Below are 16862 nucleotides of genomic sequence, written 5' to 3' on the forward strand. Positions count from 1 at the left end.
CAAAGGACTTGATTAGACATTCTCCTGAAGAAGATATACAAATGGCCAATAAGCACATGAAAGATGCTCCATATCACTAATCATTAGGGAAATGCAAATCAAAACCACAATGAGATACCACTTCAGACCCATTAGCATGGTTATTATCAGAAAAATAGAAAATAACATGTGTTGGCAAGGATATGGAGAAATTGGAACCTTTGTGCATTGCTGGTACGAATGCAAAATGCTGCAGCTGCTGTGGAAAATAGTACGGCAACTGCTCAAAAATTAAATATGGAAGTAATTCAAATATCCATCAATGGATGAACAGATAAACAAAATATGGTATATACATACAATAAAATATTATTCAGCCTTAAAAAGGAAGACAATTCTGATATATAGTACAACATGGATGAAGCTTCAGGACATATGTTAAATGAAATAAAAAAGTCACAAAAGGACGAATACTGTATGATTCATTTACAGGAGGTACCTAGAAGAGTTAAATTCATAGAGACAGAAAGCAGAATGGCAGCTGCTGGGGATGAGGGACGAATGAGAAATTATTGTTTAATAGGTACAGAGTTGCAGTTAGGGATAATGAAAAAATTCTGGGGATGGATGGTAGTGATGGTTGCACTTAACACTACTGATCTATACATTTGTTAAAATGGTAAATTTTATGTTACCTATTTTATCACAAAAAAGAGAATAAAATTTTGATACATGCTACAATATAGACAAACCTTGATGACATTACGCTAAGTAAAACAAGCCAGAAACAAAAGGACAAACACCACATGATTACACCTATCCGAATTACCTAGAATAAATTCATAGAGACAGAAAGTACAACAGAGGCTACCAGAGGTTGGTGGGAGGGGAAATGGGGGTTATTGCTTAATGGGTCCAGAGTTTCTGTTTGGGATGATGAAAAAGTTCTTAAAATGAATAGTGGTGAGAGTTGCACAATAATGGGAATATATTTAAAGCCAATGAATTGTTCACTCAAAAATGTTTAAAATGGTAAATTTTATGTTACATATATTTTATCACACACATAAAAACTTGTTTAAAAAATAGTTAATCCAGGAACACTCCCATAAAAACAGTACATCAGAAGGAATGAAACTATAATCAAAATTTGACACCAAATGACTGACTTAAGGAAGTTATCACCTCTACTAACATGAGACAAATGAAGAGATCCCAGGGCTCAGGCAAAAGAGGGCAAGAGTACAGAAGGAGCTGAAAAATAGGTAGCAGCAGTCAGGAAATGAAAATTAAGTAAAAAATAAGTGGTAAAAGATCAAAGAGTTTTTCTACAAGTAAAAAAAATAGGGTGAAGGGCATAAAGGGGCTTTTTTAAAAAGTAAGAATTCCAGAATGATCTAACACTTGAAACCATGTGAGTGGATAGTCTGATTTATAGGTAAGACAATTAAATGATTGAAAAAAAATTGGAGGAGGAGTGACATCAGTATCATGGTGGAGCAAGCTGTTCCCTTAGTCTTGCCCTGCTAAGATACAATGAAAATGACATTCATTAACCAACAGAGGACATTCACACAGCACATATAGGACATCTGAGAGATCCAAGCAGCCATACGTCTGAAGGTGGGGGGACTGGATCACTGGGAAACAGTGGAAGGAGCTAAGCAGATCTCTTTTCCCTCCCCAGCAGCAGCAATCTAGAGCATGGGATCTCATGCAGCGGCTGGTGCATGATTCTGAGAGGTGACAGGGGAACAGGCAGCCCTCTATGGGAATGCTTTCACTCTCGGAGTTGCTTTCCAGCCTGTGGGAAGGCCCCACATCGAGGCATCTCAGATACCATGTGGGCACCCCAACCAAGCCAAGCAGCCCAGGCAGACTGCCAGTGAGTGAAGAGCAGAATCACACGTGTGAAAGAGAGTGCCCTTCCCCCCACCTCCCACCTGGCACACCAGCTTGGCTGGTCAGGCAGGGCAGCGGATCTGTGCCAGAGCACCTGCATCTGCATGTGTGAAGTAGTGGTGGCCAGTGGGCAAACACAGAGAGTCCTATTTATACATCTAATGGATGCAGTGGGTCAGAAAACACAGTTCCTGTCCTCCACAGTGGTGGCAGATGGAATCTGCAACGAGATACTACTACTATGTGCTGGCAAAGGTCCACCCCATCAAACACCATGAAGAAATACATTAACATTCCAGAGCAGAAGGAAAATGACAAATCTCAAGAAACCAATTCTGAAGTCACAGAAATTTACAATCTAAATGACAGAGTATTAAAAATAGTTACCATAAAGAAACTCGAGTTACAAGAAAACTCAGAAAGACAGTTCAGTGAACTCAGGAATAAAATTAACGAGCAGAAGGAATTCTTCACAAAAGAGACCAAAACTCTAAAAAGGCAAATGGGCCAGTCCCATGGCTGAGTGGTTGGGTTTGTGTGCTCTGCTCCAGTGTCCCAGGGTTTGCTGGTTCGGATCCTAGGCGTGGACCTGCATATCGCTTGTTGGGCCATGGTGTGGCAGCACTCCACACAGAAGAACTAGAATGACCTACAACTAGGATCTACAACTATGTTCTGGGGTTTTGGGGGGAAAAATAACAAAACAAGAGGAAGATCAGCAACAGATGTTAGCTCAGGGCCAATCTTCCTCACCAAAAGAAAACAAAACCAAACCCCAAAAAAACTCACAAACAGAAATGCTGGAGATGAAGATGACAATGAATGAGATAAAAAATAATGCAGAATCCTTGAAAAACAGAGCTGATATTATGGAAGACAGAACTAGGAATTTATAGAGGACAGAAATACAGAAATACTTCAGGTGGAGGAGAGAGAACTAAGGCTAAAACGACATGAAGAAGTTCTCCAAGAAATATAGGACTCAATTAGGAAAAGCAACATAAGAATTACAGGTATTTCAGAGGGAGAAGCGAGGGAGAAAAAGAGTAGACAGCTTATTCAAAGAAATACTGGTTGAGAACTGCCCAAACCTAGAGAAAGAACTGGAATTACAATTAAATGAAGCCAACAGAACTCCTAATTACTTCAATGCAAAAAGACCTTCTCTCAGGCATACATCAGTAAACTGGCAAAAGTCAGTGACAAAGAAAAAATACTCAGGGCAGCAAGGCAGAAGAAAATAACCTACAAAGGAATCCCTATCAGGCTTTCAGTGGATTTTCATCAGAAACCTTACAGTCTAGGAGAGAGTGAAATGACGTATTCAAAATACTGAAAGACAAAAACTTTCAGGGGCTGGCCTGGTGGCGCAGCAGTTAAGTGCACACATTCTGCTTCAGCAGCCCGGGATTCGCTGGTTCGGATCCCGGGTGCAGACATGGCACCACTTGGCAAGCCATGCTGTGGTAGGCATCCCATATATAAAGTGGAGGAAGATGGGCATGGATGTTAGCTCAGGGCCAGTCTTCCTCAGCAAAAAAAGGAGGACTGGCAGATGTCTTCCTCAAAAAGTAAAAAAAAAACCCACCAACTTTCAGCCAGGAATACTTTCTCCAGTGAAACTATCCTTCAGATATAATGGGGAAATAAAAACTTTCCCAGATAAATAAAAGCTAAGGGAGTTCATCACCACAAGACGCCCTCTACAAGAAATGATCAAGAAGGCCCTCATACCTGAAATAAAAAAGAAAAGGTTTACAAAGCCTTGAGCAAGGAGATAAAGAGACACACAAAATCAGAAAACTTAAGCTCTTTATCAGAACAAGTTAGCAAACAATTACAACACTAAATATAAAGAGAAGGAAAGCATCAAAAATAAGTATAAACACTTCATTTTAATCACAAACTCACAACACAAAATGGAATAAGTTATGATGACAATAACTTAGACAGGGAAGAGGAAAGGGATGGATCCTGCTTAGGTTAAGGAGATAAGAGGCCATCAGAAAATGAGTCATCATCTATGAGATCTTTTATACAAACCTCATACTAACCACTAAACAAAAAATGAGAACAGAGACACAAATGATAAATAAAGAGAAAACCATCATAGAAAATCACCAAACTGAAATGGCTGTAGAAATACACAGGACAAGAGACAGGGAAATATACAACAATCAGGAAATGAGATAAAATGGCAGTATTAAGCCCTCATATAAAAATAATCACTCTAAATGTAAATGGATTGAATTCTCTAATCCAAAGACACAGAATGACAGGATGGATTAAAAAACAATACCCCAAACAATATGCTGCCTCCAGGAGATGCATCTCAGCTCTAAAGACAAAACATAGGCTCAGAGTGAAGGGACGGAAGACGATACTCCAAGCAAATGGCAAACAAAAGAAAGTAGGTCTTGCCATATTTATTTATATCAGACAAAGCAGACTTTAAGGTAAAAAAGGCAATGAGAGATAAAGAGGGGTAGTATATAATGATAAAAGAGACATTCCACCAAGAGGACGTGAGACTTATGAATACATATGCACCTAACACAGGTGCATCAAAGTACATAGAGCAGCCATTAACACACCTAAAGGGAGAAACTGAGGGCAACACAGTAATAGTAGGGGACCTCCACACCCTACTTACATAAATAAATAGATCATCCGGACATAAAGTCAATAAGGAAATAGTGGAATTAAATGAAAAACTAGATTAGATGAACTTAATAAGATATATATAGAACATTCCATCCAAAAACAGCAGAATACACATTCTTTTCAAGTGCACGTGGAACATTCCCAAAGACAGACCATATGTTAGGAAACAAGGCAAGCCTCAATAAATTTAAGAAGATTGAAATCATACCAATCATCTTTTCCAACCAGAATGCTGTGAAACTAGAAATCAACTACAAGAAAAAAGCTGGGAATGTCACAAATATATGGAGACTAAATAACATGCTACTGAACAACCAATGGATCAATGAAGAAATCAAAGGAGAAATAAAAAAGTACCTGGAGACAAATGAAAATACATCATACCAACTCTTATGGGAGGCAGCAAAAGTGGTCCTAAGAGGGGAAATTGATAGCAATATAGGCCCACCTCAAGAAACAAGAAAAATCTCAAATAAGGAATCTTAAACTACACCTAACAGAACTAGAAAAAGAAGAACAAACAAGGCTCAGAGTCAGCAAAAGGAGGGAAATAATAAAAATTAGAGCACAAATAAATGAAATGGAAACCAAAAAATATAGTAGAAAGGATCAACGAAACTAAGAGCTGGTTCTTTGAGAAGTTAAAGAAAACTGACAAATCCTTAGCCAGACTCATTAGGAAAAAAAGAGAGAATAAAAATAAATAAAATAAAAATAATAAATAAATAAAATAAACAGAATAAAATAAACGAAAGAGGAGAATTACAACTGATACCACAGAAATACAAAGGCTTATAAGGGAATGCTATGAAAAACTGTATGCCCAACAAACTGGACAACCTAGAAGAAACAGATAAATTCTTAGACTCATATAACCTCTCAAAAGTGAATCAAGAAGAGGGGCCAGCTCCAAAGCCTAGTGGTTAAGTTCAGCATGCTCGCTTCAGTGGCCCAGGTTTATGGGTTCACAACCTGGGTGTGTACCTACACCACTCTTCAGCCATGCTGTGGCGGTGACCCACATATAAAAAACAGAGGAGGGCTGGCCCTGTGGCCGAGTGGTTAAGTTCGCACGCTCCGCTTCGGCAGCCCAGCGTTTTGCCGGTTGGGATCCCGGGCGTGGACATGGCACCACTCATCAGGCCATGCTGAAGCGGCATCCCACATAGCACAACCAGAGGCACACACAACTAGAATATACAACTATGTACTGGGGGGCTTTGGGGAGAAGAAGAAGAGAGAAAAAAAAAAAAAAGAAGAAACAGAGAATCTGAATAGACCAATCACAAGTAAAGAGATTGAAACAGTAATCAAAAACCTCCCAAAAAATAGAACTCCAGGACAAGAAGGCTTCTCTGGAGAATCCTACCAAACATTTGGACTATTTAGTTTGCTCTACTGATTTGCCTTTTTAAAGTTAAGGATTTTAAATACTGTAGCTATAAAATGTTTTAATGTTTGGAAGTTTTAGGATAGGTTTTAGCACAATTCTAAAAGGAACATCAAGTACTTGAGGAAAAACTCAATCTTAAGATATCCTTACCATACACTGGTGTCTTCCCCGGCAAGATGACGATAATAAGCTGGAGTCCAGAGTAGGTGTTCTTGAGATGCCGGAACATGGGCTCCACGCTGTCTGCCCCCTGCGCATATTTGCAGAAGCAAGGCTGGCCCTGAATGGGCATCCCTGCATCTTTAGAAATCTTACGCAGCTGGTCCGTAAAACCCCTAGAAGGAGAAATTAATAAAAATAAAACCTTTGTCTAGTCATAAATACCTACAAAGTAGTAATGGAAAGTTTGGAAAGAGAATGGTGAATGAAGCAAAGATACGTGTGCTCCACATATGAAGAGGTCACCAGACTACTGATGTTAAGGGCAATGTTGGGTCAGTAATCTATTTTGCAAACTAACACTACTATACAATTATGTGGAATTTTGTCGTTTACAAAGGGCATTAGTAATAGAGTGTGTTAGTTAAGAGCTCAGCTCTCGAGTTAGCAAGACAAGTTCCAATTTTAGTTCTGATACTAGCTATGAAATTTTAGGCAAATTTTTTCAGTTTCTGTCATCTATAAAATGATTACTTCCATTGTAAGGCTGGTGTGAAGATTAAATGAGATAATGCATGTAAAGCACTTAGCACCTAGCTCAAGACATGGTAAGAGCTTGATAAATTCAAGCTAGTGGACATGTTCTGATTTGATCCTGACATGATTCACAAGGAAGTAGTAGGTTAGGTGTTATTCCCATTTTATAGATCAGGAAATAGTTTCTGGCATATTAAGTATACACCTGAGGTCAAAGGGTTAGACGAATGGCAGAGTTAGAACTATGACCTAATCTAGAATTTCTTTCCATAATATTAACCATATCAAATTAGGATAGCAGGAAAGATTGTATCCTCAGAAAAGATTAAAAAAATATGAAAACATTTTAAAAACAAATGCGGCAGGCAGCACTTTAATGTACTTTTATCCACAGTGAAAAAACCAAAAGACTAATAATTTCATATTTAAAGAAAATTCTGCTTTTAGCCTAGGATAAATGAGTAATCACGTACAGGTTTAACAATTACTTTACTTGTTTTTAAAACAAATAAGGTCTAAGTCAAGGATCTGAATTATCTTTGCTTAAAAATACTCTGATTCTCTCAGGACAGAGATCAAGTTTGTAGGAATTCCCTTCTTATTTTTCCTTATTAGTGTTTAACTCAAGAAGTAGCAAGTTCAGGGGCCAGCCCGGTGACGCAGTGGTTAAGTGCACACGTTATGCTTCGGTGGCCAGGGGTTCACCGGTTTGGATCCCGGGTGTGGACATGGCACCACTTGGCACGCCATGCTGTGGTAGGTGTCCCACATATAAAGTGGAGGAAGATGAGTGCGGATGTTAGCTCAGGGCCAGTCTTCCTCAGCAAAAAGAGAAGGATTGACAGCAGTTAGCTCAGGGCTAACCTTCCTCAAAAAAAAAATAAATAAATAAATAAAAAATAAAAAAATTAAATAAAAATTGAAAAGAAAAAGCATGAAGTTCAATATTTTCAGTCAGCCTGAATAAGAGCCATTAAGTCCACGATTATAAGACTTCTATCAAGCCATGAATAACAAATACAAAATGAAAAGAATAACTGTATGCTTGAAAAACAAGTAGAAGTGTTTTCTTTGGTCTCTGGAGGTCAAGTAAGATAACTGTAGCATTGTCGTAAACTGTCCTTACATTTTACTTGAAAGCAGGGGGATAAAAACTTTGGAGAAAAAAACATATTCGGTGAACTTTAAGACATACATTTAGAGATCTGGAGCTAATAAAAAGGAGTGAACAGAATTAAATAGAATAAAAATTTTACTTCTCACATGAAGGAGGCCAGGCAAATTCTAAACTGACCTGGGGTAAACTGGTCTCTATATCACTCAACAATTATTCATCATGTGAATACTTTATAGGATCTATTAGTGAAGATTTAAACTAGACAACAGTCATTTTCTTAAGAAAATCAGATTTTAGAGGAGAGAGAAGAAATTTACACAAATAATTATAATACAATTCTATTTTACGCAGGAAGTGACAAGTACAAATAGAGAGGATATTGATAAACTACTATGTTTAGAGTTAAGAGAGATTACTGCCAGCATCACAAATCATAGAAAATTGGGTATTATTTAGAGGAGTAGAGACAGGAAGGAGGAGTTTTCAGTAAAGAGCAGCATGAGTGGAAACGGAAACTAAGGCTCCCAGGGAGATGGAGGGAATACAGTGCTTCAATTTCTTTGTCTAGAATATGTGAAAATGGAGAAAGGACTTAAGAGGCAGGTGAAAGATTTTAAATGTCATACTGATTTTTAATGTTATTCTTTTATATTTAATAATTTAATGTTATTCTTTGTCAAAGAGAAGCCTAAAAGTTTTGGAGTGGGGGTAGTCACAAGCAGAGCTGGTACTCTTTCACAACAGCACAGCTCCTCAAACAAGAGTGACAGCAGAAGCCCTTGAGACTACCAGAGCCCCAAAGACTTGAGAGCTCCAAAGGAGAGGAGATAAAAAAGAAAAGAAGCGAAAGTGATAAAAAGGAACCAGAAAGGCAAGAAGAGAGAGAATGTCAAGAAGGTAGTCAATTGTACCTAACGCTGCAGAAATTTTGAGAAAATAATGGCTGAGAAGAGCCCATTAGAGTTGATAACCACAAAGATATTAGAGATCTTCCAGGAATCAGTTTCAGCAGAGCACTAAGATTTCAAAGAGGGAGAGAGAATGGAAATCTGGAAGTCTGAGAGAGTAAGTAAGGTAAACTGAATAGTGAAGATTTTGTTTGTTTTAAATTTAAACAGATGATTGTTGAGCACCTACATGTTGACAGAAAGAATCTAGGGAAGAGGAGAAGTGGTGAAGACGGAGGCCAAATTTTGAAAAGTAAGGAAGTGGAAATGAGGAGTTAAACCACTCTTTCAAGGGACTCAGTTGAGAAATAAGGATTTTATTTAATCCTCATCCATTAGATAAGTACTATTATCTCTATTTTAAAAGGTGAAAACTGAAGCATAATGAGATTAAATAAATTATCCATGGGAATAAAGCAAGGAAGCAGAAAAGCTGGGAATTAAACCTATTTGCCATCAAAAGCAGTGATGCTCTGCCTATACCACATAAGCTAGTCTATTAGGATGGCTAGAAGAACGAATCAATGACTTTACTATGACTAACAAATTTAGGAACCTTCATCAAACCGTGGAGAAGAAACATTTTTAAAAGTTTCAGTGATTAAATATGCTCCATTTTGAGGCAATATTGCTTAGAACATTAGCTGAGTAATTTAAAATTGAAACACAAAATTGAAACACAAAAAGGTCCCAGAGCCAAACTAATGACAAGACTTACTTCAATATTTCTTCTCTGCACTGCCTCTGTGTGGCAAAACAAGCTATAGCCCACATTTTGATTTCAACTCCTGTGTGGAACTGTTTCCCTCGCATGTCCCAGACTCCGTGGCTTGGCGTTGCTACTGTCCGATTCTAACAGAAAAAGAGAAAGAGAAATAATAAGGCAAAAAAGAATAAACACTTAACATACAATTTATCTTAATGAGCTGAAATAAGCATTTCAAATCACTGAATTGTTATATATCTGATATTCTATATGGAATAGGCTGTTCTAATCATTCTTATTTATATCTTTATAATAGAAAAACAAAAGTTCCACTAAACTCAAGCAAAGATACTCACTTTGAAACAAAAGAAATATTGTTGGAACAACAAAACACTTCTACATTCCACATTCAGCTAGGATGCAGGATTCAGTAGGATGCCCTACTCTCCATACACAGAAATTGTATGTTGATAATTAAAAAACTATCAAGAGGTTTTACCCGTCCTCCATATTGGAGCATAGGTGCTGGAAGTACTCGTCCGGTTACATGGGCCATTTCATCTCGAACCTTAAATTGAAACTCCTGAACAAATGGATCTGTTTCATAATTTGCACTTCTTACCTAACAACAGAAAAAGTTTGTAGTTACTTTCAAAATTCCCCCCAATTCCCTGCTTTACTCATTAGAACCGTCTATTATTTTTTCTTCGCTATGTCCACAATGTTTAACAATAGGTCTAGTTAGTGTCCTAATGATAGAGCAGAGAATCTTAACCTGAGGACCATAGATCATGAATGGACTGAAGGAAGTCTGCGAACTTCTGAGTAATTTATAAAAAACTTAAATGTAGTAGGTTAATAATAAGAAATTTCAACTATTTATAACTCATGAAATGGTAATTTTATATGATCAAATGTAGTATATTCTGGGGAGGGTTATCTAGAGATTGCAAGAGAAAGAAATATCTGACCTAAAGAAGGTTAAGAACCTCTAATTAGAGGATCCAGACATATACTATTAAAATTTATCTTATGTAGACTTTGACAACAAATATTGATAATCCTAAGGCTTCTGTTTCTATTTGATCTACAATTTATATAAAATTTACTTTAATATTTTCAGATGGAAAGTGAAATATTATAATGCTTACTTAATATTTATACACTTGAGACAGATAAGAAAGCCAGTATGAGATACAGATGATAATTTTTACATAATACATCCATACATACAAAGATAAGGAATTTATTCTAATTCAGTGTAGACTTGGATCTCAGAGTGTAATTCATGCTTATAGTATGCTATAGTAACTGTGTTTTTCAAAATATATTTACTTGGTCTCAGGGTAAAAGTCAAACAAGATTACAAAAAGAAGGTAGAGTTCAAGTCTTTGAGTAACAATCCACTTAAAAAAAAAACCTATGTAATCTAAATAGGTAAAAAGAATCTCCTCATAATAAGCAGGAAAAATTGTTTGCTAAATTAGGCACTAATGCATCTTTTCTTCATGCTTAAATGCTATTCATTTCTGGTGTGTTTTAGTGTACCTCCACAGTAATGTTACAAAGATTAACATCTATTATTTACGAAGATTTGCTGAGTGATATGCTTGATGCTAAATGTTTTAGAATTTTCACAATAACTTTATGACTATAAAAGTAGGTCTTTTATAATCTTTATTTTACAGAGGATAAGCTTAGTAAAGTTAAATGACTGCCCTAAAACCATACAGCTAAGCAAGTGACATTGAATCTGAAACCACGCATGTTCTGATTCTAGAGTTCCCACTCTCAATCACTGCACTAGCCTTCCAGATGCTGTAATTAGAATAACACAGTAATAGTAACAATAAGTGGAGAAGCTAGACTTTGAACCCAGAGCCATTAAGATTCCAAAGTCTGTTTTAACTACTACAATGCTGTCTCTCTGAATAGAAAAGTTGTAATAAACGAGTTAGAACAAGTTAGATTTTATAGAGACAGTAAAAAGTTCTAGTTTCTTAAAGGTTTTATAATCTTGTCATAGCAGATAAGAGAAAAGTCCACAATGAGAACCAACCTGTATTTTCCTAATAAAATATCATGTGATAACTTTAATTCACTCCTTAGAAAACTATAAGAAAAAAAGGTCTGGGGTCAGCCCTGGGGCCGAGTGGTTAAGTTCACATGCTCTGCTTCGGCAGCTTAGGGTTTCACCGGTTCAGATCCTGGGCGTGGACATGGCACTGCTCATCAAGCCATGCTGAGGTAGTGTCCCACATAGCACAACCAGAAGCACTCACAACAAGAATATACAACTACGCACTGGGGGGCTTTGGGGAGGAGAAGAAGAAAAAAAAAGAAGGTTGGCAACAGATGTTAGCTCAGGTGCCAATCTTAAAGAACCAAAAAAGAAAAGAAAAAGAGGTATTTTTTTCTGTAATTGGCTTACAGAATGAAAGTCAGTTCTGAAATCCTTTTTCAACAATCTTTGAAATTGCTTTTGAAAGTGCTATTGTTTTGGGTAACATTCATATTTCCAGACTTTTTTCTTCTTCACTTGGGTAATTGAAATGGTGTCCAAGAAGACAGTAAGATAAGATCCACCAGTTGCCTTTTAGTTTTCATTTTTCTTTATTCCATCAGTTTTATAAAGTGGAACTGATAACTCTTCCTCCCCATACAGAACAAGGAGACAGCTTAGAGATCCTATGTGGTTGAAGCTGCCTTTAATTTCTTTATTCATCCTATATAGTCACCAGCCTGAGACTGGGGGCTAAGTAATCATACTCAGAGTGTTAAAGACTCTCACTATTGCTAGTCATAATACTTTGACCTTCCCTCCTTTCTCCTTCTTTTAGGTAGGAGGTAACAAAGCTCTAGTTCGTCAAACTGAAACATTAGTTCTGAGAGAATCTATTCTGGATCTAATTAAAGAGTTTGGGGTTAAATTAGAAGGATCCAACACTTTGCATAGAACCCACTAAGGTTTACCCTCAGAACACGACTAGATTACTTCCATGATCCCTTCTAATTGTGATAATCCATGAAATGGTAATAAGGTACAAGCTGATAAGGACATAGTTCTTTAGGAGCTCACCCTAATATGCTTTTAAGTCCCATTTCTAGGGTTAAGTACTAACCAGTCTGCTAATTTCCTCCTGTCTATCTGGCGCAGATCTTGCTGTTGCTTTGATCATAGTAGAAGTCTGATTGTCCGTTAGCTTCTTGATACATCGTTGCCCTGCCACAATATTACAGACCTACAGATGGAAAAAAGTTTTATACTAGATGTATATATCCTTTTTAAAATTCTCAGTGCCAATTACATGTCAAATCAAATTTTAAAATCTACTTCATTAAACTGCTTCTTTTTCTATCATGTTAAGTAAAAAAGTAGTAAAAGGTACTATTTTACAGAATGATTATTATTAGCTAAAATATACACTGGATAAAAAGGCTGAAAAGTGTACCAAAATGCTAACAGTGGTTACATTCAGAGTGGTAGGACTGTGGATGAATTTTTTTCGTATTATTTCATTACCAAAATTTAGAATAAAATAAAATTTAAAAACAGGTCAATCTCCAAAATAAATGTGAGAGTATGAAGTAAGTTATAGGCCATAAAAGACCCCAACAGAATGATGAATAAGAGTATAGTAATAAGCAGCCTAAACACATTACTTCTAGTGGCAGATAGGTATGTTTCTGTTCCTGTCCCACTTGCAGACAGGGAAGGTGCGGGTACTTCAGCTGAAGAGTATATTTTTCTCTGAAATACTGTGCTACTGTTCTCTCCACAGTTTGGCCATTTTCTAACTGTAAAGGAAAGCTGGAAAAAAAAAAAAAGTACACATTAACAACTCTTATCTCATTATGAGCTGGCAAAACTCCCAATTCACTAACTACAGCAAGCTGCCTCAATCATCTCTGCTCTGATAAACACCAGCTTTTCTTACGTTTGATGACTGGCAGGTCTTCTTGTTACATTACAAACACGGTATTTCCGTCTCATTGTTCCACAATGAGTCACTTCAACCTTCAGACCTGTTCCCAACAAGAAAAACTGAGGTTATAGAACTGTCACATGTAAAATATTTATAGCTACAAAGCCCGTCCACTACTATAAAAACTCCAATTCTAAACAGACAGAAAATCTGTGATACAGTCAATGTGATATTAACAAAGGCTTTTATACATAACATTGATAATAATGGTTACAATTATGATAGACCTAACTCCAAATCTTTTCCCTATCCCATCAAGCTCTACACATTATAAAACAGTATCACAAGGGGCCAGCCTGGTGGCTTAGTGGTTAAGTTCATGCACTCAGCTTCAGTGGCCTGGAGTTCGTGTGTCTGGATCTCAGGCGTGGACCTACACATCGCTCATCAAGCCACACTGTGGCAGCGTCCCACATACAAAATAGAGGAAGATTGGCACAGACGTTAGCTCAGGGACAATCTTCATCACCAAAAAATATATATATATATCATAAAATTTGCAAAGCCTATAGACCAAGGGATAAAGTTCTCCATTAATAAAAAACCTTGTTTATAATAAATTCAGGTATTTATGCTGGGAGAGGAAAAGAGTAATGAAAGGAGTTGTAATAATTGTCAAGACATTCTATAACTTTCAAAATATGCGTTATTTGAATAGCCCAGTCACTGCATACTGACTGAAGATCAGAATTTCATAAAGCTCAAGAAGGAAGTCCTTCAAAAATTTTTAAACCAGGAAAAAACAATCCAAGGCCCTTTTAACAGAAGTGGAGAGACAATTTAGTAGAAGTGTAATATAGTAACACAGCTCTTTTACTATTAAATATTAGAAATCAAATGCAAACAAATAATTACTAGAGCGGGTGATCCCTACTTTCTTATGAAATCACTGACCCCTTTGTGAATCTGATGAAAGCAATAAACTCCTAGAAAAATGCACATACACATAATTTAGCATATGATTTTAGATGTTCCTGGATCCTTGCAGTCTATCTGCAGACCCGACCCTGGGAGTTTGAGGATCACAGGCCTGCTTTAGAATATAAAGCAATGGGCTTTCAAACCACTGGCTGGAATTCTTTGGGATGAATTTTCTAAGCAGTGTTATCCACAGAATTTTCTGAGATGATGAAATGCTTCACATTTGTGCTAAAATTATTAACAATATGTGTTACTGAGCATATGAAATGTGGCTAGTGTGCCTGAGAAACTGAAATATTAATTTAAATTTAAATAGCTACATGTGGCTAGTGGCTACTGTATTGGCTAGTGCAGTCCTGGAACTCTCTAGAGAAGAGTTAACAAACAGATATAGTGGCTACTGGTCACAGATAAGCTTAACTCTATTTCTATGGCCTACATTCCAAAGGAGGAAAATCTAAAAAAAGGTAGATAGAGGACAACTTTTAGTTCCCTGATAGTATTTGTGGTTATTATATCTGTTATTTCCCTTTTATATCTGTGATTCCTAGAGTGCGGTGGTTCTCAATCAGAGGTGATTCCGTCCTGCAGGGAACATTTGGTAATGTCTGGAGACATTTCTGATTGTCACAACTGGGGGGTACTATTGGCATCTAGTGGATGTTAGATTTAGGGATGCTGCTAAACATCCTACAATGCACAACCTCCCACCCCCGACCACAAGAATTATTCAGCCCAAAATATCAATAGTGCTAAGGGAAAGAAGTCCTATTTTCCTATCTAATTATTAACTGTAGTACCAAACACAAAGTTCACTCATAGTAATATTTTCTTCTGCTATAATCAGCACAAATCAAGATGTTAAATGGACACAGTGTCACTGAACCAGATTGGTATGAGTTTTTCTTGAGAAGTACTCCTAATTGAATCAGTAGAAGTAGTTTTTATTAGTAACTACCTTTATAAAACTAAAGATCAATTAGAGAATTTACTATGCTTCTATATTATAAAGGAGACTAGAAAATAAAATACTCCCAAGGGAAGTTCCTAAAAGAAGGAAATACCAACAATATGAAGTAAGCAAGATATAAAAATATTTATATTTAGGGGAAAAACACAACAGAAAAATTTAAAACAAATTTCTGTTATCTACACCACTTAGCAATTTGTTTTTGAGTCTTCCCTTTGAATTAAAAAAATTATTAGTAAGGTTCTATAAGCTTACTAAATAAGTTTTTACCAAAAATAAATTGGTACTCTTATATACATAGGATACTTTTACCATAAATTTCCCTCAGTATTTCTGCTCTTGAACTATGAGGAATTATTACACAAAGAAACCATCCTAAAGTTAATATTAAACATTTAGGAAAAACTTCAACTGGAACCAAATGAATATACTAAGAAAATCTATTCATTATAGCACACTTTATATCGCTATTTAACAGTTATCACCAACTTCCTCATGCCAGCGAAAAATGAAACCCAAATATAAAGCACAGAACACATAGCTTTGATTCTCTGGAGTTACTATGGTAGGAATACATGATGTACTTTAAAGAGGCCTCTTTAAAAAAAAAAAAAAAGCAAGATTTCTTGACTTTGAATGGAGGAAATAATCATCAGTTTGTCAATTAGATCCAACTCAGATTTTCTACCCCAAATCTAGGGTCATAGGTGCCTGAGGATTAGACCCAAATCCAGGGATTAGCAAAAAGTTGAAATTTTAAAAAATGGACTAGATAATTCTCTGCCCAGGTCCCTCCCCAAACCCTCCATCCAACCAAAACAAATTTTTGGCTTTAATAAATCAAATATTTAACCTATAAACTTGGCTTTACCTTCACTATAACATCAACTTTATAATGATTTCTAGTCATTTTTTTCAGTCATTTCTTTGGGCCCCTGAGCAGTTGAAGTTAAGATCGAGTCCATGCTCTTCGGGCAGCAGTTGAATCCTTGTTCTGTACATCTTGTATTTTCTGTGATAGAGTGGTGATATGAGTTGATTGCATAGTTACCGCAAAATAATGTAAGTGACTTCATGATATCAGAGGTGGTAACTAAGCAGCAACTCCACTGGAAATCACGGCATTTAGATGGTCACATATTAATGGTGGCTAATGCACTACCTTCCAACAAAGTTAACTGTGCAATTAATACTGATTATGAAAGGACAATGGTATGGTTGCAATACAGTAATACATAACACTTTATTATTTTGGCACTTAAATAACTTGAGAGAAATGGATGCTTATTTTCAAAGCAGGAAAGATCTTCCTTTTAATGTTTTATTACAATGACTCTCCTGGTTACTAAAAGGCAAAGAATAATTACTGGAGCAAGCAGGACGTATTCAGCTACTCTAACTGATTTGGGGAGCTGAAAGATGTTCAGTGAACAAACTTCAATGCTTCATTCAAACTACAGGCTGAAAATTATCTACAACACAGAGGTAAAACCTTAAAATAGAATAATTATTTTCGACTATTTAAGATCTAACCCTTAATATACAGAGAACTCATACTACTTATTCTAATTAGAGAATTTC

The 16862-nt window shown here is 36.5% G+C and overlaps 1 protein-coding gene across 2 annotated transcripts in view; it reads right to left on the bottom strand.

The window, feature by feature from the left end:
- The window catches only part of LOC124239335 (protein argonaute-3), a 105233-nt gene that overhangs the window by 20912 nt on the left and 67459 nt on the right, over positions 1–16862 (bottom strand). For both annotated transcript variants that reach the window (XM_046661057.1, XM_046661058.1), the window contains exons 7-12: positions 13343–13430; positions 13068–13215; positions 12527–12646; positions 9904–10026; positions 9417–9550; positions 6089–6273 (exon numbers count right to left, since the gene is read on the bottom strand). In XM_046661057.1, coding sequence (XP_046517013.1) covers positions 6089–6273; positions 9417–9550; positions 9904–10026; positions 12527–12646; positions 13068–13215; positions 13343–13430 — 798 coding nt within the window. The remainder of the gene's footprint in view (positions 1–6088; positions 6274–9416; positions 9551–9903; positions 10027–12526; positions 12647–13067; positions 13216–13342; positions 13431–16862) is intronic.

The sequence above is a fragment of the Equus quagga genome, chromosome 5 (assembly GCF_021613505.1).
Source record: "Equus quagga isolate Etosha38 chromosome 5, UCLA_HA_Equagga_1.0, whole genome shotgun sequence".
NCBI classification, from domain to species: Eukaryota; Metazoa; Chordata; class Mammalia; order Perissodactyla; family Equidae; genus Equus; species Equus quagga.